Source organism: Lonchura striata, chromosome 30 (assembly GCF_046129695.1).
Source record: "Lonchura striata isolate bLonStr1 chromosome 30, bLonStr1.mat, whole genome shotgun sequence".
NCBI classification, from domain to species: Eukaryota; Metazoa; Chordata; class Aves; order Passeriformes; family Estrildidae; genus Lonchura; species Lonchura striata.
Genome location: NC_134632.1, coordinates 1,067,411 through 1,088,453, shown reverse-complemented (window position 1 = coordinate 1,088,453; position 21,043 = coordinate 1,067,411). Strand labels below are relative to the sequence as shown.

Genomic DNA, 21,043 nt, shown 5'->3' with positions numbered 1-21,043 from the left:
GCTTCGTTCGGCGTCGCTCGGCTCAGCTCGACTCTGTTCGGCTTCTGTCGGCTCGGTTCGGCTCCGCTGGACTCTCTTCGGTTCGGTTCGTATGGGCCCGGCCCTGCCCGGTCGCCGCCGCACCGGGCCCGGTAACGCTCCGACCCCATCCCCGGTCCGGGCCCGAGCCCAGCCCCGGTGACGCCCCGGGAGGAAGGGGGGAGGGAGGGAGCGAGCATCCTCCGCCGCTCGGTCCGCAGCACGGCCGGGACCGGGGGGAGCCCCGGGCCAGACGTGCCCCGGGGGCCGTGACAGTGGGGACATGTCGTGACAGTGGGGACAGGCCACCCCGCACCGTGACCCCGGGACACCCTGGGACACCAGGACCGAGCCCCCGGCCGTGACACTGAGGGAGCACCGGGGCACAAAGCCACTCCGTGCCGTGACACCGGGGGACCACAGCCACCCCGGCAGTGACACGGGGTGCACGCCAGGGCGCTTGATGACAGCGCGGTGACACCGAGCACCCCGCACATGGCACGGGTGAGCAGGTGCTGTGACACCATGGGACCCTGTGCCTGGCACGTGCCGTGACACTGGGTGACCAAACCACCCTGTGCCGTGACTCCTGCGTGGGCCTTGAGCCTGGCACGTGCCGTGACACTGGCGGACCAAAGCCAGCCTGGACTGTGACAAGTGATCAACCAGCCTGGCACCTGCCGCTGGGTGAGCAGAGCCACCTTGGACTGTGATACCAAGTGACCAAGCCTCTGCACCATGACAGCTGGTGAACCCTCAACCTGGCGCTTGCTGTGACACAGTGTGCTGTGACACTGGGCGACCGAGCCACTCCACATCGTGACACCATGTGACTGCAGCCTCCCCCCACTCTCCAGGCTGCACTGTCCCGTCATGCCAGCATCCTGTCACCCCTGCGTGGCCATGCGTGTCCCCGTGGTGCCGCTGTCCCTGCTGCTGGCGCTGTCCCTGCTGTCCCCGTGGGGGTGTGCGGGTGGGAGCTGCCCCCCGCGCTGCGTCTGCGCCTCCAACCTGCTGAGCTGCTCGCGGGCCAACATGAGCGTGGTGCCGGCGCCTCTGCCGCGCTTCACCGCCGTGCTGGACTTGAGCCACAACAACGTGACGAGGCTGCGGGCGGACTGGGCGCCGGCGCGGCTGCCGCACCTGCACGCGCTGCTGCTGAGCCACAACGGGCTGGCCTTCGTGTCCACCGAGGCCTTCGCCCACGTGCCGCACCTGCGCCACCTCGACCTGTCCTCCAACCGCCTGCGCACGCTGGACGAGAACCTGTTCAGCGACCTGGGCGAGCTGGAGGTGCTGCTGCTGTACAACAACAAGATCGCCACGGTGGACCGCACGGCCTTCGAGAACCTGGGCCGCCTGCGCAAGCTCTACCTGGGGCAGAACCGCATCGCCCGCTTCCCGCTGGAGCTGCTCCGGGAGGGCACCCGGCTGCCGCAGCTGGCGCTGCTGGACCTGTCGGCCAACCAGCTGCGGGCCGTGCCCGCGGGCGAGCTGCAGGCGCTGCCCGCCTGGCTGCGCGACCGCCTCTACCTGCACAACAACCCCCTGACCTGCGACTGCCTGCTCTTCCAGCTGCTGGACCGCGGCCGCCGCCGCCACCTCAGCGCCGTGGAGGATTTCCAGGATGAGCTGCGCTGCTTCCAGCCCGGAGGGACCGCTTTTGTCAAGATCCTGGAGCTGGCGGGCAAGCCGCCACTCAACTGCAGCAAGGCGCGGGAGGCCGTGCTGGAGGCGCACCTCGGGGACAGCGTGACGCTGGGCTGCGACAGCCGGTGGCAGGGCGTGCGCGGCCGGCACTGGGTGACACCGGGCGGGGAGCGGGTGCTGGGGGACGGGGGCAACGGCAGCGTGGTGCTGCTGGCCAACGGGAGCCTCCAGCTGCGGGCGCTGCGCCCTGAGGACGCCGGCACTTACTCCTGCTGGGTGGCCGGGCCCCTCCTCAACGAGACCCTCTACGTGGAGCTGCTGGTGCACAACTTCACCCTGCACGGCCCCCACGACACGCTGAACACGGCCTACACCACTCTGGTGGGCTGCATCCTGAGCGTGGTGCTGGTGCTCATCTACCTGTACCTCACCCCGTGCCGCTGCTGCTGCTGCCGCGGCGCCGAGAAGCCGCCGGCGCCACGCGACGACAGCATCAACTCCTCGGTGCTGAGCACCACCCCGAACCACGCCGGGGGCACCGGGGAGCCCTGCCCGTCCCACATCGCCTCCGGCGCTGGCACAGGGCAGAACGGCAGGTTCAAGGCCGGGGGGACGCCCCCGCTGCCCGCCCGGCAGGGTCCCAAGGCACAGAGGAAGGTGTCGGATCCAGACTCGGTGAGTTCCGTCTTCTCCGACACGCCCATCGTGGTGTGAGGGGACACCGTGGGGACAGTCCCCAGGGACACCCCGTGTCAGCCACTGCAAGCTGTCCCTGGGCAGGAGGGACGGCCAGACCCCCACTGCCGTGTCCCCAGCTCGGGTGGTCACACCATCACACCCCAGGACTGAGCATCGCTGCTGGCTCCCGCCGAGGTCACTGACACCGTGGGACAGTGAGGGACAAAGATGTGACACACTTTGGGGACAGTCTCCCACCGTGACCTATCCCACCACCATGGTCCCAGCTTTTGGGGGTCCCACGATCAACCCCCAGGACTGAGCATCATCCCACACCCTCACTGAGGTCACAAAGGGACCGTGAGGGACACGGGTGTGAGGAGACACACCATGAGGACAGTCCACCGGGACACCCTGTGTTCCTACTGCTGCTGTGACCTGTTCCCCGTGGACATGCCATGGGCAGAAGGGGTGGCTGGACCCCATCTGCCATGTCCCCAACTTGGGGGGCAACACCATCGCCCCCAGGACAGAGCATCGCTGCTGGCCCCCACCGAGGTCACTGCGCAACCACAAGGGATGAGGATGTGACACCATGGGGCAGTCCCCCACTGTCACCTGTCACCAGACCTCCACCATCATGTCCCAGCTTTTGGGGGTCCCATCATCACCCCCCAGGACTGAGCATCATCCCCGGCCCCTGCCAAAATCACTGAGGGACTGCGAGGGACACAAGCGTGAGAGGGGACACACCATGGGGAGTCCTCAGGGACATCTGTGTCCCCACTGCCACTGCAAGCTGTCCCCAGGCTGGAGGGGTGGCTGGACCCCCATCAGTGTGTCCCCAGCTTTTGGGGATCCCACATCACCCCTCAGGACTGAGCATCATCCTTGGCCCTGCCACAGTCACCAGGGGACTGCAGTGAGCCAAGGGTGTGAGGGGACACACCAAGGGGACAATCTCCTGCTGTGACCCGTCCCTGGGCAGGAGGGATGACCAGACTCCCACCACCGTGTCCCTCGTTTTTGGGGGGCTCCACCATTGCCCTCAGGAGTGAGCATCGCTGCTGTGGTCACTGCAGGACCACAGGGACAAGTCTCAGTGAGGACAGCGTGGCCACCAACTGCAGGGCATCAGCCCCACCAGGCACTGGAGGACAGAGGGACAGTGACAGGGGCAGCCGTGAGCCCCCAGGAGCGGCAGCACCGGGCAGAACCCCCTCCCTGCAGCCCTGGCCCCCCATTGCCCCTGCCCCCCTTGGCATGTGCATGGCCAAGCATGAGTCCCCCGGGGAGCATGTGCCACCCCCATGGGGACACCGGGAGTGTGTCAGACCCCTGGGGAGCCCCCAACATCTCCTGACCCCCCCTGCAACCCGCAGCTGCAAACAGAGCCCCCTCCCCCACGGGGGGTGGGACCGGGGGGCTCCTGCACCCCAAAAAGGGGGTGCCCCCTGCCGTGGGTGTCCCCTTGCCAGCCCAGCCTGTGACTCCCGTGCCCCACCCCGGACGTTCCCCCCGCACCAGGCAATGCCCACCCATGCCTTGGCCAAAATAAACGTGTTTCCCTCGCGCCTGTGCAGCCTTCACCTGCTCCTGGGGACCCCCGGCGTGTCCCCTCCCCTTGCTGCCGTGGGGTGGGCTGGGGACAGGGTGACACTGCTGGGGGACCGCCGGGGTCAGGCTGGGTGGGGGCCCTGCTGCCCTGCCTGCCCCCATCTGGGGTGCAGGGTGGTGAGCTGGGGGGGCACCCCGGTGTGCCCACCCCAGGGTCCCTCTGACCCCGGCACGCTGTGCTGGGAGGGGGTTCTGGGCACCCTCTGTGGCCACCCCAATGACCCAAATGACACCCCTAGTACCTCAGTGACCCTTGTTGTCGCCAGCCTGTCCCCCCAGCACCCCAAAGATGGTCCCCAGTACCTGTCCTTTAACCCCCCCAGCACCCTAATAACCCTCCATGGTCAACAGGTCACCCCCAGGCAATTCACTGATCTCCCCAGCCCCTTAATGACCCCACTGCCCTCCTCCCCAAGTCCCCAGAGACCCCTTATGGTCCCTGTACCCTCCTAGCACCCCAATAAACCCCACACGTCCCCCGAGCACCCCAAAAACCTCCTGTGGTCCCCAGTTTGCCCCCATCCAGTGACTTCACTGAGCCTCCCAGCACCCAGTGACCCCATTTACCACCCCCCAGCCAACTCCCAGAATCTCACTGACCCCACTGACCATCTCCCAGCCCCCCAAAGACCCTTATGGGGCCTTGCCCACCCTGAAGACCCCCTCTAGTCCCCAGCAACCCCCCCAGCACCCCAATGGTGCCCTCAGCCTCCCAGAGACCCTTATAAGCCCCTGCCCAGCTCCACAGCCCCTCAGCACCCCAAAGACCCCCTTTGTTCCTCAGTAACCCTCCACAACTCCCCCAGTGAGCCCCCCAGTAACCCACTGGCCCCTCAACATTCTTAACAACCCCAGTGCCCCCTTCCAGCTCCCCAGTGACACTCCCCCAGTCCCCCAATAATTTTCCAGTATCCCCCTGTCCCCCCACCCCCCAAACCCACAGACCCCAACCATCTCCTTTCCCCCATCCCCCACTACACAACTCTTTTTTTTTTTCTTTGTGTTTGTTTTTTTTTTGTTTTGTTTTGTTTTTTTACAAAAGAACAAAAACAGCAACAACCGTTTCTTATAAATATCCGCGGCCGACGGGGCCCCGGGAGGTCCGGGGGGGGTCCCCAGTGCCGCCCCCCCCTCCCGGGGCTGGTTTAGCAGCAAGAGAACAGAACTGAGAGTTTTGAGGTATTTTCTGGAAGTTTGGGATTTTTTTCCTTCGTGTTTCCTTGGGATGTTTTTTTTCCCCCTTCATCGGTTTTCTGGCGTTTCCAGGTGGGGAGGACACAGGGGGGGCCCCCGGTGACCCCTCTGTTAATGGGCTTTGGACTGCAGGGGGGAGAGGGCACGGTCAGCCCTGGGGGGCAACGCTGGGGACAGGGTCCCGTGGGGGCTCTCCACGGGCTTGGGGGTCCCCACAGTGTCCCCAGGGCTGGGGAGGTGCCCACCCCCTCAGGGTGTCCCACAGGACAGGGTGTCCCCCACCAGACCAGGGTGTCCCCCACCAGACCAGGGTCACCAGACCAGGGTGTCCCCCACCAGACCAGGGTGTCCCCACCAGGACAGGGTGTCCCCCACCAGGACAGGGTGTCCCCACAGGACAGGGTGTCCCCACCAGGACAGGGTGTCCCCACCAGACCAGGGTCACCAGGACAGGGTGTCCCCCACCAGACCAGGGTGTCCCCCACCAGACCAGGGTGTCCCCACCAGGACAGGGTGTCCCCCACCAGGACAGGGTGTCCCCACCAGACCAGGGTGTCCCCCACAGACCAGGGTGTCCCCACCAGGACAGGGTGTCCCCCACCAGGACAGGGTGTCCCCACCAGACCAGGGTGTCCTGCACAGGACAGGGTGTCCCCACCAGACCAGGGTCACCAGGACCAGGTGTCCCCACCAGGACAGGGTGTCCCCACCAGACCAGGGTCACCAGACCAGGGTGTCCCCACAGGACAGGGTGTCGCCACAGGACCAGGGTGTCCCCCACCAGACCAGGGTGTCCCCCACCAGACCAGGGTGTCCCCATCAGACCAGGGTCACCAGACCAGGGTGTCCTGGTCTTCTCCCCCTCCGGCCCACGGTGTCCCCCCAGCACGGGGCATCTCTCTGGGCACAGTGACCCCAGCCAAGTGTCCCCGGTGCCTGCTGGTCCCTCACTGTGGGGGTTCCCCGTGCTTCACCCCCCAGCCCTACCTTCAGGGCGCTCCTCTTCTCCTCGAAGCCCGGGGGCGTCCCCGGCTTCTTCCTGCGGACGGAGCCCCCGGAGCCGCCGGGGCCGGGCAGGGCGGGCGCGGCTTTGGCCTTCAGGGCTCGGCAGTAGGTGGCCGCGTTCTTGCGCCTCTTCACCTCCTCGTCGGAGAGCCCCCGGGGGGAGCCGCCCAGCCCGGGCAGCGGCGGCGCTCGGGGCTCCGGGGCGGCGGGGCAGGGCTGCCCGGGCGGCGGCCGCCGCACCCGCGGGCTCCCGTTCGCCAGGGCGACGGAGGGCGAAGCCGGGGCCGTGAGTTTCGTCTTGCCGGGGGGAGCCAAGCCCTGATTTTTGCCCTTGGCGCTGTCCCCCAGACAGGTCCGTTTGTAGGGGGGGCTGCCGGCCGTGGGGGGCGGCTGCCAGGGCCGCGGCTCCGCGTCCATCCCCGGCGCCTCCCGTGCCCGGGGCGACTTGCTGGCCTTGCTGGGGGGCAGTTTGCTGAAGGAGGGCGAGGGGGTGTTGGCGGGGAGGGGAGAGGTGATGGACTGCGTGCCCCCTCCCCCGCACTCGGGCTGGCTGCAGGCGGCCGCCGCCGGCGGGGACCCCACGGTGTAGGTGAGGCTGGTGGGGACCCGGCACCCCCCGGCCGCAGAGAGGCTGCGGAGGGGCGGGGAAGGGGTGGCAGGGCCGAAAAGGGGGGCAGCGGGGCTGGGGGGGGCGGCGGGGAGGTGAAGAGGGGGGACGACGGCTGGAGGGATCTTCCTGTGGGAAGGGAGGGGACGGGTGAGATGGGGAACCCGCAAAACTCCTGCTCCCAGCCACATCCCCCCACTGCATCCTCTCCAAATCCCCATTCCCATCCCTCCAGCCCCACCCTGTCCTCCCCAGTTCAGGTGTCGAAAGGTGAGAGGGGACCTCTCCAAATCCCCATTCCCATCCCTCCAGCCCCACCCTGTCCTCCCCAGTTCAGGCATGGAAAGGTGAGATGGGACCTCTCCAAATCCTCATTCCCATCCCTCCAGCCCCACCCTGTCCTCCCCAATTCAGGCGTGGAAAGGTGAGATGGGACCTCTCCAAATCCTCATTCCCATCCCTCCAGCCTCACTCTGTCCTCCCCAGTTCAGGTGTGGTAAAGTGAGATGGGAGCTCCCACAAATCCTCACTCACACCCCTGCATCCCCACCTTGTCCCCCCGAGTTTGGATGGGAAGGGGTGAAACAAATCCCTTAAATCTCCATTACGCCCCAATTCAGGTGAGGAGGGGGTGAACAGAACCTCTCCCTCCAATCTCTTCTCTCAGTCCTGCATCCCCATCTGATCTTTCCCAATTTGGGTGAGAAGGTGATGAAATGGGACCACTCAAATTCCCACTCCCATCTTTGTCCCCCCAATCCTTCCTGATTCAGGTAGGGAGGGGATCCCAAATCCTCACTCCCATCCCTCCATCCCCATCTTATCCTCATCAGTTTGGATCAGAATGAGGTGAAATGAGACCCACTCTGGTTTCCCACTCACATCCCTCACTTTGAATGGGGGGGGTGCAACAAGACCCCCCCAAATCCCCAATCCCTTCCTCCCCCGCAATCCCAACACCTCGCTGGGACCCCAAACCCCAGGCTTTGTCCCCCTCACCTCCACCTGTGCGCGCTGAGGTGCTGCTCCAGCATGGAGCCCAGCGCGGCGCAGAACCGGTCCAGCCGTCGGTCGAACACGTAACAGCCCGGGGTCACCAGGCGGCTCCCAAAGGTGCAGAACTGGGGGGGCACCGTGCCAGGGTCACTGCAGCCCCCCCACGCCCCCGCCTCAACCACCCACCCGGCACGGAGCTGGGGAAGGGACACACGGGTGCTCACTGGTGGAGCTGGGGGTCCCTGCCCTGCTCTGGGATCTGACACGGGTGGGTCACTGGTGGAGCTGGGGGTCCCTGCCCCACTCTGGGTCACTGGTGCAGCTGGGGGTCCCTGCCCCACTCTGGGGTCTGACATGGGTGGGTCACTGGTGGAGCTGGGGGTCCCTGCCCTGCTCTGGGTCACTGCTGGAGCTGGGGGTCCCTTGCCCGCTCTGGGGTCTGACACGGGTGGGTCACTGCTGGAGCTGGGGGTCCCTGCCCCACTCTGGGGTCCCCTCACTCACCGCCTGAGGCCGTGGTGGGCGCGCCAGGGTCCGGGGGGGCTCCTCGCCCCCCTCCTCCTCGCTCTCCTCACTGGACACGCGGCTGCCCCCCTTGGGCAGGGGGAAACCTCCCATGCTGCCCTCCCCAGAGGTGGCCGGGGCATCCTCAGGGTCACTGGCAGAGGAAAGTCGGGCCCTGCATCGGAGAGGAAGTTTTGGGGTGCTCAATACTTGGGGGGTCACTGTGAGACAATACCCCCCCCCCCCAAATCCCCATTTCTAATCCCTACAATGTGCTCCCCAATCCAGGTGGGGAGAGATCAGACCCACCCACACCCCCCCAAATCCCTGCTTCCATCCACTTCCCCTCCCAATTCAGGTGCAGAGGGGCTGAGACAGGACCCCACAATTCTGCACTCACATTCCTGCTGCCCTGCCACACCCCCCAGCGCAGGTGGGGAAAGGTGAGATGGGACCCCCAAAACCCAGCTCCCAGCCACATCCTCCCTTGATTCAGCTGGAGAGGGGTTGAGACAGGACCCCACAAATCCCTGCTCCCATCCACATCCCCCCAAATTCAGCTGGTGACACGGAACCCCCCAAATCACTGCTCCAAACCACATTCCCCCAGTTCAGGTGGGGAGGGGGTGAGATGGACCCCCCCAAATCCCCACTCCCACTCCTGCCCTTTCAATGCACTCCCCCTAATTCGGGTGGGGAAAGGTGAGAGGAGACCCCCCCCCCCCCAAATCCATGGGGTACTCACCTGGGGGGGTGCAAGCAGTGGGACAGCCTGGCTCGGCAGGGAGGGGTACTGGGGGGCTGCAGCAGTGGGGGGGTGTCCTGCAGGGCAAGGTGCAGTGGGTCCTTCTCAGGGGGGCTCCTGTCTTTCGGGGGGTCCCCTCGGCGGGTGCTGGCCTTGAGCTCGGCCACCAGCACATCAAAATCCTTGGCCCGACCCTGCACCTCCCGGCGCTGGTGAACCGAGTGGATCTGGGTGGCAGCAGGGAGGGGCTCAGGATCCCCCAAAAGCCTCAGGCTGGGATATCGGGGTGTCCCCTCCCCATTCCCCACTACCTTGCAGGTCAGCAGGCGGGTGCAGAGCTTGTTGGTGTCGGGGTTCCGCACCCCACACTGCCGGTTCAGGTCACACTCCTTCCCTGGGGGGACATGGAGGCAGAGGGTGCTGGGGAGTGCTGGGGGGGCACCCCAACACCCCCCACCAGGGCTGGGCATGGAGCACCCACTCCTCGGAGCAGTTCTGAGTGGGGGACACAACCCTGAGAAGTTTTGAGGGGGTGGGGGGTCACCATGTGCTGCTCCCTCCCCTTCTTGCTCCTCTGCAGGGTAAGCCCCCCCCTTTTTTGCCCCTTTCCTGCAGTGACCCCCCCAAATTTCACCTGAGTCCTGCTAATGGCCTTGCTGTCACCTAGGAGTGTCTGTGGGCACAGCAGCAATTGGCTCTGGTATTTTGGGGGCAGCGGGGCACATGTTTAACTCCCATATTTTGGGGACTATATGTTCAACACCCATCTTTTGGGGTGACATATGTCCAAATTCCCTATTTGGGGGGGGGGGGGAACACATCCAAACTTCATATTTTGGGGTAGCACACACATTTGACACACTTATTTTGGGGTGATACACATTTGACCCCCATATTTGGGAGGGGCATGTGTTATAACCCCAAATTTTAGGAGGGACAACACATTTGGCCCCCATATTTTGGGGGAGGGGGGTATGTGTTCAGCCTCCATATTTTGGGGCGACACATGTCCAACCCCTGTATTTTGGGGTGACACATGCCCAACCCCCATATTTTTTGGGGGGACACATGTTCAACCCCCACATTTTCAGAGGATACACACTGACCCCCGTATTTTGGGGGGACACACCCATGTGTTTTGTTTCACCCACGTATTTTGGGGGGAACATGTGTTTAACCCCCATATCTTGTGGGACTATGCATTTAACACCCATCTTTTGGGGTGACATATGTCACCCCCATATTTTGGAGGGATACACATCCAAACCCCATATTTTTGGGAGGACACATATTCAACCTCTCTATTCTGTGGGACACGTATTCGACCCCCATATTTTGGGAGGGAATGCACATTTCACCCCCCTATTTTTGGGGGTCACATATCCAATTCTCACGTATTTTTGTGGGCGACACAAGTTCAACCCCCATGTTATGGGGGGGGCACTTGTTCTACCTCCATGTTTTTATGGGGGACAGCTGTTTGACCCCCACTCTTGGAGGAGCACGTGCGAATTTGGGGGTCCACCCTCAGCTCCCGCTCTTGCTGTGGCCATTCCTTGGGAGCAGCCAAGTGGGAGCCCTAAACCAACAGGATGACCAGAACTGGGGGGAGGGCAGGGACCCCCCAACAACCCTCCAGAGGAGAGGGGGGAGCCACTCCCCTGGTACCTACCCCACTGCTAGACCCGGCCACCGGAATTCCGGCACCAGGGAGTCCCGCTGGGATCATCCGCCCCCCCCCACGGCCGGCAAGGAAAGGGGGGACTCACGCGCCAGCTTCCTGTGGGACCTGGGGGGCGGTTTGGGGGCCCCCACATCCTTGTCCCCCGGAGCAGGGATGCTCTCCGGCATGGCCGAATCCCCCCCGACCCCGGCGGGCACCGGGGGCTCTTTGGGCACCGCGGCAGCCGCGGGTTTCCCCAGGGATTCCTTGGAGTTGGTGGGGACGGCTTTGGGGGGCACCTTGATCCCGTGCCCGTCCGGTTTGGGAATGCTGGGAATCTTCTCCAGGTTCACCACGGGCACAAACAAGCTGCGGAGAGAATTTTGGGGAGGAGGGGGTTGGCATCAAAGCGACCCCACAAGAGCACGAGGGTGGCCCGTCCCAGCGCTCACCAGAGGTTGTTGTCCTTGTCCGTGTGCTCCGGGAGGGGCTGGGCTCTCCCACGGGCACCAGGGTGCTTCTCCTGCAGGGCTTTGGCCGCTCCGGGGGTCCTGCCAGGCACCGGCTGCCCGTTCACGGCGACGTGGCACGCGGCGGCACGGGCATAGAGCTTGCTGAGCGGGCCATGACGGCGTTCTGCCACGAGGGATGGCATGGCATGGCACGGATAAAACGGGATAACCCCACTGTTAGCCCACACCAGAGCCCGCACCGCTGCGAGCCCCCTCCCTGCCCGTAGGCTGTACCCCCACAACCAGCCCTGGGGGCATTCCCAGTGCTGTTCCCAGCACCGTGGGGTGGAATAGCCATTCCCCAAATTCCTTGGCTCACCACAGTGCTTCTGGAAGGCCTGGGGTTTCACCACCTGGCTGCAGTGGTTGCAGACCACCAGGTAGAACTCGTCGTGCGCGGGGCAGTGCCCGAAGATGTCCATGTCTGTGGGGAGAGCTCAGTAAGCTGGCACAGAGCTGGTGCTGCTGGAAGCACTGCAGACAAGGATCCCAGCTCGATGGCTCACACGGCCCCGAAATGCTGGGTTTCACCCCAGAGAGGAGCTCACCTTCCTTAATCAGGGTCATGGTGTCCAGTTTCTTGCTGCTGCTCTTCCCATTCTCCTCCAGCTCTGACCCTGATCCTGCCAGAGACAAAATCCTGTCAGTGGCTGGCACACGGACGGTCCCGGTGCTCCCGCACAGGGCTGGTCCTGGCATTCCTGCTCCTGGAACAATTAAACCAGACAAAATCAGACCAGAGAGACAGATCATCCTGTGAGTGGCATCGCCCTGTGGTGTGTCACCATCTCCAGGGTCCCCATCCTGGCAGCCCAGTGCCAGCAGGATGTTCCTGGGGACATCCCAGTACGGGATGTGACACTCCTGGGATGTGACACCCCTGGGACGTATTTGCCCTGGGATGCAACATCCCTGAGGACACCCTGGTGCTGGGATGGGACACACCTGGGGACAGCCCCATCCTGGATGGGGTGTAACACCCCTGAGGACACCCCGGTGTGGCACATGACACCCCTGGGAACGTGCTGGTCCCGGGATTGACACCCTGGGGTCACCCTGGTTCCCATACAGCCGTGGCTCCACTGGCTGTGCCTGGGCTCTGCTCTGGGGGCACTGGTGGCCACTGAGCCAGTGGCGATGGTGACCTGGCCAACTGTGCCCAACTGGGTGCCCTGTCCATCCCCAGTCCTATCAGGCCATGCCATACTGGGCACCCAGTTCCATCCAGCTGTGCCATACTGGGTAACCAGTCCTGCCTGCATGGCCATGCAATACTGGGTGGCCAGTGCCACCGAGCTGTGCCATACTGGGCACCCAGACCCATCCAGGTGCACCACCACTGGTGCCCAGTCCAGGGCAGCCAGTCCCAGTGCTGAGAGCCCACTGGGACACTCCCAAGCTCCCAGTAAGGAGCACCTGGCTCCCAGTGTGCCCTGCCCAGCTCCCTGTGCAGGACATCCCAATGCCCAGCATGTGATGCCCAGTCCCCCACCTGGGGCTCCCAGTATGTCCTGCCTGGTCTGGGGTAATGGTGGCAACTAATTCCCAGTCCAGGATCTCCAGTTACTGCTCTGCTCCCACCAGTGCCCACTGCAGCTGGGACATCTGGAATCCAGGATGGGGCACCCCATAACTGGCACCCCATAGCGGGCACAGGGTTCCCAGTGGGCAGACTGGGCTGCCCAGTGCTGGGTGCCCAATTCCTAGTGAAGAGATCCTGCTGCCCAGTTCCTGAATCCCAGTGCCCAGTGTGGCTGCCCAGTGCCCAGTTCCCAGTGCAAGCACAGGGTGCCCAGTTCCAGGTGCCCAGCTCCTGGTGCCCAGTGCTCACTGTAAGATTCCTAGTGTTTGGACAACTTTTGTAGGATGCCCCATTCCATTTCTCAGTCTCCAGTACAGGATGCCCTGCTCCCAGTGCTGAGTGCCCAGTGCCTGGTACCAGGTGCCACATCTGGCTGTGCAGTGCCAGGACCCCAGGCCTGACTCCTGGTGCCAGATGCCCGGTGCTGGATGCCACATTCCCAGAGCAGGAGGTGTCCATTCCCAGTTCCCAGTACTGGGTGCCAGGTCTGGATGCCCAATGTAAGGTTCCCAGTGCCCAGTTCCTGGTGCCAGCTACCCATTGCAGGATATCCTAGTGCCATTGTCTGGTGCCCAGGGCTGGGTGCCATTCCTGTTTCTGCATGTTCTGGTGCAGGATGCCACATTCTCAGTGCGTGGTCACCAGGACTGAGTGCCCAGTTCCCAGAACAGGCTGTCAGGTCTGGATGCCCAGTTCTGAGTACCAGCATCCCACTGCAGTGTGCCCATTCCCAGAACCAGGATCCCAGTGCAGGGTGCCCATTCCCAGTGTCTGGTTCCCAGTGCAGGGTGCCCATTCCCAGTACCAGGATCCCAGTGCAGGGTGCCCATTCCCAGTGTCTGGTTCCCAGTGCAGGGTGCCCATTCCCAGTGTCTGGTTCCCAGTGCAGGGTGCCCATTCCCAGTACCAGCATCCCAGTGCAGGGTGCCCATTCCCAGTGCCTGGTTCCCAGTGCAGAGTGCCCATTCCCAGTACCAGGATCGCAGTGCAGGGTGCCCCATTCCCAGAACAGGGTTCCCAGTGCAGGGTGCCCATTCCCAGTGTCTGGTTCCCAGTGTCTGGTTCCCAGTGCAGGGTGCCCATTCCCAGTGTCTGGTTCCCAGTGTCTGGTTCCCAGTGCAGGGCGCCCATGCCCAGTGTCTGATTCCCAGTGCAGGGCGCCCATGCCCAGTGTCTGGTTCCCAGTGCAGGGTGCCCATTCCCAGTGTCTGGTTCCCAGTGCAGGGTGCCCATTCCCAGTGTCTGGTTCCCAGTGTCTGATTCCCAGTGCAGGGTGCCCATTCCCAGTGCGTGGTTCCCAGTGCAGGGTGCCAGGTCTGGCTGCCCTGTTCCCAGTGCCAGGTGCTAGTACAGGATGCTTCATTCCAGGTGTCCAGCTCCCAGTGCCAGGGAACATCCTAGGACATGCCAGGACAACCCGCACCAGAAACTGGGCACTGGGAATCCTGCCCTGGGCGTCCAGACCCTGCACCCTGTGCTGTGCGCCCAGCTGCCGCTTCTGGATGCCAGGTCTCGACGCCCAGAGCAGGGTTCCCAGTGCCCTGTTTCCCGCTGTCCAGCGCAGGATGCCCCGTTCCCGGTGCCCCGTTCCCGGAGCAGAACGAGCCGTCCCCGCTGCTCTCGGTTCCCATTGCCCGGTGGAGGATGCTCCGTTCGCGGTTCCCAGTGCAAGATGCCCCGTTCCCAGCGCCCGGTGCGGGATGCCCTGCTGCCGGTTCCCGGTGCCGGACTCCCCTCTCCCGGTGCCGCTGCCCGCCCGCCGCGCGGCGGCGCTCGGACCGGGGGTCGGCGGGCGCGGCCCCGGTCGCGAAGCCCCCCCCGCCGCCGCCGCCCTCACCGGTGTCGGCGGGCGGCCCGGCCCGCTCCAGCCAGGCGCTCCAGCTCTGCCCCGCGAACTCGTCCAGGCCGGGCACCGGCCGCCGCTCCGCCGCCATCGCCGCCGCCGCCGCCGCGGCACCGCCGCCCCCCCGCCCGCCCCCGCCGCGCGCATGCGCCGCGCGCCCCGCCCGCCCCGCGGCACCACGGGCACGGTAGTCCCGGGGCGACCCCCGCCCGCCGGCCCGAGCCCGCCCCGCCCGGGGAGCCCCGGCCCCACCCAGCCGGGACACCCGCTACCCCTGCGCTCCCCGCTGATCCCACACCGGGCTGCGGTCTCCTGGTGCCGCCAGACCGGGATGCGGGTACCCGGTAGCCCTGTAACAGGTATGGGGCGCTCGGTATCTCTATACTCGGTTGGGTTTCTCTGTTGTCCCCATACCGGACCCAGAACTCCAGGGGCTGGGGTCTGGTGTAGTCACTTTGCACTGGGCTGTGAGCCCAGGGTATTGCCGTACCAGGCTGAGGTTCCAGGTTGCTCCTGCGCGGGGCTGGGGACCCTCATTATGCCTACACCAGCCTAGGAGCCCCCATTATCCTTCCACTGCTCTGGGGCTCCCTATTATCCCTATGTGGGGCTGGGACTCCCTGCCATTATCCCCATACCAGGCTGGGGTTCCAGGTGGTCCCTATAGTGGAGTGGTGCTCCCAATGTCATCCCAACACTGGACCGGGGTTCCCAATTATCCTTTTACTAGGTTGGGGTCCCCTGTGACCTATCTGCGACCCTCCATTAGCCCAATACTGATCTGAGGCCCTCAGTTCACCCTACACCAGAGATGGGGACCGGTTTATCCCTGCACGGACCGGGGGTCGCGCCCCACCCGGGATGCGCCCCGCTCCGCACCGAGGCAGACACAGGAGCCCCGGTGCGCGGCTGGTACCCAGGACTTTATGCGCCCCGTACAGACACGGACCCCCGGCGTGACCGCAGAGCCCCCGACAGCAGGCGGGACCCCCGGGGCTCCGCGTCCCCCTTCAGCATCCGAGCCCCGGGCGGCTCCGGGGCCGGGGACAGCGACACGCCGTCCCGGGGCGGCCGGCGCGGGGTGCCGGGGCCGGGCGGGATGCCCGGGCTGGTCGCCCCGGGGCTATTGCTTGTCGATGGCGCCTTGCTCGGCCGCGCTGTCGCCGGGCGCGGGCGGCCGCAGCCACGGCGTCTCCCGCAGCACGAACCAGCAGTTCCCGGCCCACAGCAGGAAGTTGAGGAACCCGAAGAGCTGCAGGAGAGCGAAGGGGAGAGGGGAGAGGACAGGGAAAAAGGGAGAGGGTCCCACAGGGCAGAGAATAGCACCCCCCACACACCCCGTGCGCCCCATGAGCTCCAAGCACCCCATGGACCCTGACACCGTGTGTGCCCTGCGCGCCCCACGCACCCCGTGCACCCCATAATTCCCGTACATCCCACGCACCCCCTGTGCCCCACGCACCCCACACTCCCCGCCCAGGCACCCCATGTGTCCCACATGTGCCATGCAACCTGTGCACCCCATGGACCCCGTATGCCCCACACGCCTCATGCACCCCATGTACGCCATGCAACCCGCATGCCACATGCACCCCATGCACCCCACTGCACCCCATGAGCCCCACAGACCTCACGCACCTCGTGTGCCCTACGCCCCACGCACATCACGCACCCCATAGATCCCAAACGCCACTGCCAGGGGCTGCACCACCACCCCCAGCCCACCCTGGCAGTCCCTGACGGCCAGGGGGATGCAGGGGGATCCCACAGTGGCTGTGGAATGTTTTCACCCGCATGTCCATGCGTGTGCCCGTATTTCCATCTGTGTGCCCACATTCCCACTGCCCTCTCCTGGCTGAGCTCAGCAATCAGGCACACGTGTGCACAGAGTGTGAGCGAGTGTGTGAGCGTGCACCCGGCTGTGAGCACGGTGCACCTGTGCTGTGCTCCCATGGGCACGTGTGCTGTCCCGTGAACACGCGGGTGCACTGCTGTGCCTTCATGTGCCCAGGTGTGCAGCAGGTCCTGCCAGGTGTGCAGACTGTGGGTTGCATGTGTGTGCACGTGTGCTGCTCGGCTCTGCTTGAAGTCCCTAAACTGTGCTCCCAATGAAAAAATTACTCCTATTTGGCCGTGTGTGCCCATGTGTGTACACATGTATATGCCCATGTGTGTCTGTGTGTGTGCGCCCATGTGTGTGCCTGTGTGCGTGTGCGTGTATGTGCCTGTGTGTACCCTGTGCGCCCATGTGTGTGCCCATATGTGTGTGCCCATGTGTGCCCCTATGTATCCGTGTACGTGCCTGTGTATATGCCCATATGCATGCCCATGTGTGTGCCCGTGCGTGTGCCCGTGTGTGTGTGCCCGTGCGTGTGCCCATGTGTGCCCGTGCGTGTGCCCGTGCGTGTGCCCGTGCGTGTGCCCATGTGTGCCCGTGTGTGTGCCCGTGCGTGTGCCCGTGTGCGTGTGCCCGTGCGTGTGCCCGTGCGTGTGCCCATGTGTGCCCGTGCGTGTGCCCGTGCGTGTGCCCGTGCTGCCCTCACCACCGAGATGTTGGCCAGCCCCATGGCCGGCGTGGTGCCGGCGTTGCAGACCACGCCGTCGCCCTGGCAGACGCCCATGGCGGAGATGAGGGTGGAGGGGCGCGTGGCTGCCTTCACGTCGCTCAGCCCCTTGCCCCACGCCGCCGCCGCCACCAGCCAGAAGAAGGCGAAGCAGACGGTGACGCAGAAATCCTGCCAGGATGAGAGCCCGGGATCAGCTGCCACCCTGGCACGGCGCTGGGTTCCCGTGCCCCGGGCATCGGCCTGCCTTACTGTGAAGGGCAGCTTCGTGTTTTCCGTGTACAGGGAATGGAAGCGGAGGTAGAGCACCAGAGCAGCCATGGAGTAGAGGAAGGAGAAGACCCCCAGGGTCACGAAAAACTCGGCGGGAGCGGAGAAATCGCCAACGAGGTACAGGGTGCGAGCTTCTGATTCATCCTCACAATTTGGCATCCCAAAGGGAATCTGGTATAACCTGGCACAGAGGGACGGGGGTGTCAGGGGGCTGGGAATGGAGAGGGTGTGGGGGTAGGGGTGTAACCACGCTGGGGTGGTCCCCTGGGAATGGAGGTGATGACAGGGATGGCTAGGATAACCAGGCTGGGGTGCTCTCCTGGGATGGGAAGGATGGATGGAGCAAGTGCTGCGGTGGTCCCCTGGGAATGGAAGGTTTGATGGTGATTGATGGCTAGAATAACCAGGCTGGGGTGGTCCCTGGGATGGAGGGCACAGATCCACTGCCATAACCTGGATTCTTTTCCAGGGTCTAGTGCCCTGGCATGGGGCTGGTGGCAAAGGGGTTAGAACTGACTCTCATCTGGCCCAACTCCATCGCTGCCTTCCCAGATAAATCAGCATTCCCATGGTCTTCCCCGAGTACTGAGAACTCCCCTCCTTCCCCACCCCGGTCTTCTGTGATTAACAAGAATCCCCCTGGCTGGTGCCAGGAACTGACAGGGATGCCAGGGGATGTCCCATGGGGTCAGGGTGTGGGTGGTTCCCAGCTGAACATGGCACCACACAGACCGTGGCTGTGGTCCTATGGAGGTCCTGGCAGCAGGAAGGGAGTCTAACCCCAGCCCAGCACCCCCAGCTTGTCTGGGGGCAGCCCTGGGGGTGTCAGGGACCAGCACCCCCTCACCTGAAGGGGTACCCGAACTGGACGCTGATGGCTGTCATCCCTCCGCTCTCACATTTCACTGTGGCTCCGGTCTCGCCGCTGAAGGAGCCGCAGGAGCCGAAGGCAAAGATGGCAAAGAGCTACAGGAGAGGGCGATGGTTGGGGGGTTGAGGACTTGGGGGGCCTTTCACCCTTGGGGGGCAGGCTGCATCCCCTGGCACTGAGTAATGGGCAAGCTGCCACCCCCAGATGTTGGCCTTGGGTGCCTCCCTCCAACACTGGGATTTGAGGGAGGGGGTGATGTTTGAGGGGGTGAGGACACCAAGGCCAAACTCATCTCAGTCCCCCCTTAATTTTGGGCAGGGTACTGAGTGCCAGAGAGGGTTTCCAGAGAGCTGGGAGCATCCCCATGGTGGGACCCCCAGAGCTGTCCCCTCCCCAGGAGCCAGCACTGCCCTCCCTTGTCTTTGGAGTCACACTGGCCTCATCTCTTGGATGAGGGTGCCGGGAAAACACCATTCTCAAAGTGTTTTCCCACAGCTCTGCCTGGCTGAGCTCCCGGCTTCCCGGGAGAAATGGGGGATCTAAGCCAGGCCTGCTGCTGCAGGGATGGGCAGCCCCATGTGTGGCACTAAGGGTTTAAGCTGGGGTGTGGGTGGATCCTCCAGGGATTTTCTTCTCGTTTTTGTTTTTGTGGGGTTTGATCCCATATGGTGGCCTCAATGGCAGGGGGAGCCCAGAGCCTCCGTGGGTGGGATTATGCAAACCAAGGAGCTGTAGGATTGGGGGAAAACCCCTCAGTCTGCCTTCTGCTGGTGGGAGATGCCCAAAGAGGGCTGAGTCCCCCCTGTACCTCAGTTTCCCCCAGGAGCCCCCCAGCCTTGGCGAGGCCGAGCTGCAGAAATGCCACCCTGAAATCCAATCTGACAGGGAGCCATTCATGGCATGGCCAGGACAGGACAGGACAGAGCCGCGGGCACTTGGCTCCCCCCCGTCCCCAGCGTCCCCCTTCCTGGGGCTCACTGACCCTCACCCCTCTCCCCACCCACCCACCACCCACCCACCCACGCACCCAGTGCCCCCTGAGCCCGTGGGAATGGCGGGGACCTGTCACCCCGATGTCACCGTCCCCTTTGGCATGGCTGGGCAGAGCCACCTGCTCAAGGTCACCGGGGAGGGCCAGAGAGGGGCTGGTGGCCCGAGCCCAGGCGACCGTGTGGCCCTGCTCCCCTCCTGCCCCGCAGCCCCCAAAACGCAGCCCCCAGCCCCGCTGCGGATGGGTTGCAGGAAGCTCCGGAGGGGCAGGGGGGGCTCTGGGATTCCTTCGTTCTGGGGGGGCTTCGGGAAAGCAACGGAACCCCCCAAACCTGGGGGACTCCGGTGCTTGGGGGGCAGCACCAGCAGCGCTGGGGAAGGGGCTGTGACGGGGGCAGGGGTCGGGCCCGGGCCAGGGGGACACGCCGGGGTCACTCACCCATTCCAGCACCTTGATGAAGCCCAGCGGCTCCTGGAGGCGGCCCCAGCGCAGCCCACGGAGGACACGGTCCTGCGGGACAGAGCGGCGGGAGCCGGGGAGCACCGGCACGGCACCGGGGCTTGCCCGGGGCTCTGCTCCGGGGAACCAGGGGGCTCCCCGGGCCACGGGGCGCTGCACCGTGGCTGCCACGACGGGATGGCCCTGGGCAGGGGGCGGCAACGGGGGATCGGGGGCTGCAGAGGGGCCTGCTCCGGGCTGGGGGTTGCTTCGGTGGGGAGGGGTCTGCTCCGGGAAACCGGGAGGACTGCCCCGGAGCACTGGAGAGGCCGCACCGGGGAACCGCGGAGCTGCCCCGGGGAAACGGAGGGGCTGTAACGGGATTGCCCCGGGCAGGGGCTGCTCTGGGGGACCGGGGGAACGGCATCGGGCACGGCACCGGAACAGCGGAGGGCTGTACCGCGACACCGGGGCGCTGCACAGGTCGCAGCGGCGGCTACAGCGGGACACTCTGGGCTTCTCCGGAGGTGTCGGCACTGGAACACCACGGACTCCTCCAGGGATCGCCTCCGGGACACCGGAGAGACGCCGGGAGCTGCCCCGGGCAACAGCGCCGGGACACCAAGGGGCTGCACCGGGAGGCTGCCGCGGTCACCGGGAGGGGGGACGCACCGGAGCCCTACCTGGAGCCGGGGCGGTTTATCACCGGCCGCGGGGGCGCCGGGCTCCGACATGGCCGGGCCGGGGGCGGTCGGTGCTGCCTCCGCCGCCCGCTGGGACGGCTCCGCTGGCGGAGCCGCCACCAGGCACCCCACCGCCCCCGGGGCGGGCAGCACCGCCCCGCCCCCGGCAGCGCCCCTGGGCCGGCCCCGGGCCCCCCGGGACAGCCCCCCGCCCCGGTCCGCCCCCGGCGCTCCGGCCCCCCGGGGAGGGCCCGTCCGGCCACCGATCCCCCGGGAGCCGGGAGCGCTGGAACGGGGCGGGAATTCCGCGGGGGGCCGCTTACGGGGCCGGCAAGGAGGCTGGCGGCGTCGCACCGCGCACGGGGCGCTGGGGTGCCGGTATGGCCGGGGGCCCAGGGGCATACACCCCCTCCCGGTATCTCCTCCCGGTATTCCCCTCCGTGCAGCCCGTCCCGGTGCCCCTTCCCGACACCGCCTCCCGTAGCCTCTTCCCGGTGCCTCCTTCTCGGTGTTCCATCCCCGGTACCGCCTCCCCGATCCCCCTTTCCCCGTTCCCCCGTTCCGAGTCCCCATTCCCGGGAACCCCTCCCGGTACCGCGCCGTGCCCGC

The 21,043-nt window shown here is 65.4% G+C and overlaps 3 protein-coding genes across 4 annotated transcripts in view; 1 reads left to right on the top strand and 2 right to left on the bottom strand.

Annotated features, from left to right (window-relative positions):
* AMIGO1 (adhesion molecule with Ig like domain 1) overlaps positions 1-3,919 on the top strand; it is a 3,942-nt gene extending 23 nt beyond the window's left edge. Inside the window, exon 1 of the mRNA XM_021527651.3 lies at positions 1-3,919. This exon is cut by the window's left edge and continues 23 nt beyond it. Coding sequence (XP_021383326.2) covers positions 892-2,382 — 1,491 coding nt within the window. The 5' untranslated portion in view covers positions 1-891 and the 3' untranslated portion in view covers positions 2,383-3,919.
* Positions 3,920-5,914: 1,995 nt separating this feature from the next.
* Positions 5,915-14,717, bottom strand: ATXN7L2 (ataxin 7 like 2). The gene is made up of 10 exons (XM_077789006.1): positions 14,609-14,717; positions 11,738-11,812; positions 11,509-11,613; positions 11,130-11,313; positions 10,784-11,046; positions 9,326-9,408; positions 9,015-9,241; positions 8,270-8,444; positions 7,769-7,890; positions 5,915-6,898 (listed from the first exon to the last, which is right to left on the bottom strand). The coding sequence occupies exons 1-10, from the start codon at positions 14,703-14,705 to the stop codon at positions 5,977-5,979; spliced, it is 2,253 nt and encodes a 750-aa protein (XP_077645132.1). The 5' UTR covers positions 14,706-14,717; the 3' UTR covers positions 5,915-5,976.
* A 799-nt stretch (positions 14,718-15,516) lies between these two features.
* Positions 15,517-20,550, bottom strand: SYPL2 (synaptophysin like 2). 2 transcript variants are annotated; one of them, XM_021527727.1, is made up of 6 exons: positions 20,435-20,550; positions 19,752-19,823; positions 18,299-18,417; positions 17,431-17,632; positions 17,158-17,349; positions 15,517-15,866 (listed from the first exon to the last, which is right to left on the bottom strand). In XM_021527727.1, the coding sequence occupies exons 1-6, from the start codon at positions 20,483-20,485 to the stop codon at positions 15,738-15,740; spliced, it is 765 nt and encodes a 254-aa protein (XP_021383402.1). In that variant the 5' UTR covers positions 20,486-20,550; the 3' UTR covers positions 15,517-15,737. The 2 variants fall into 2 exon arrangements, with proteins under 2 accessions (XP_021383402.1, XP_077645175.1); XM_077789049.1 differs by lacking the exon at positions 15,517-15,866 and having other exon boundaries at positions 16,631-17,349.
* Between the last annotated feature and the right edge of the window lie 493 nt (positions 20,551-21,043).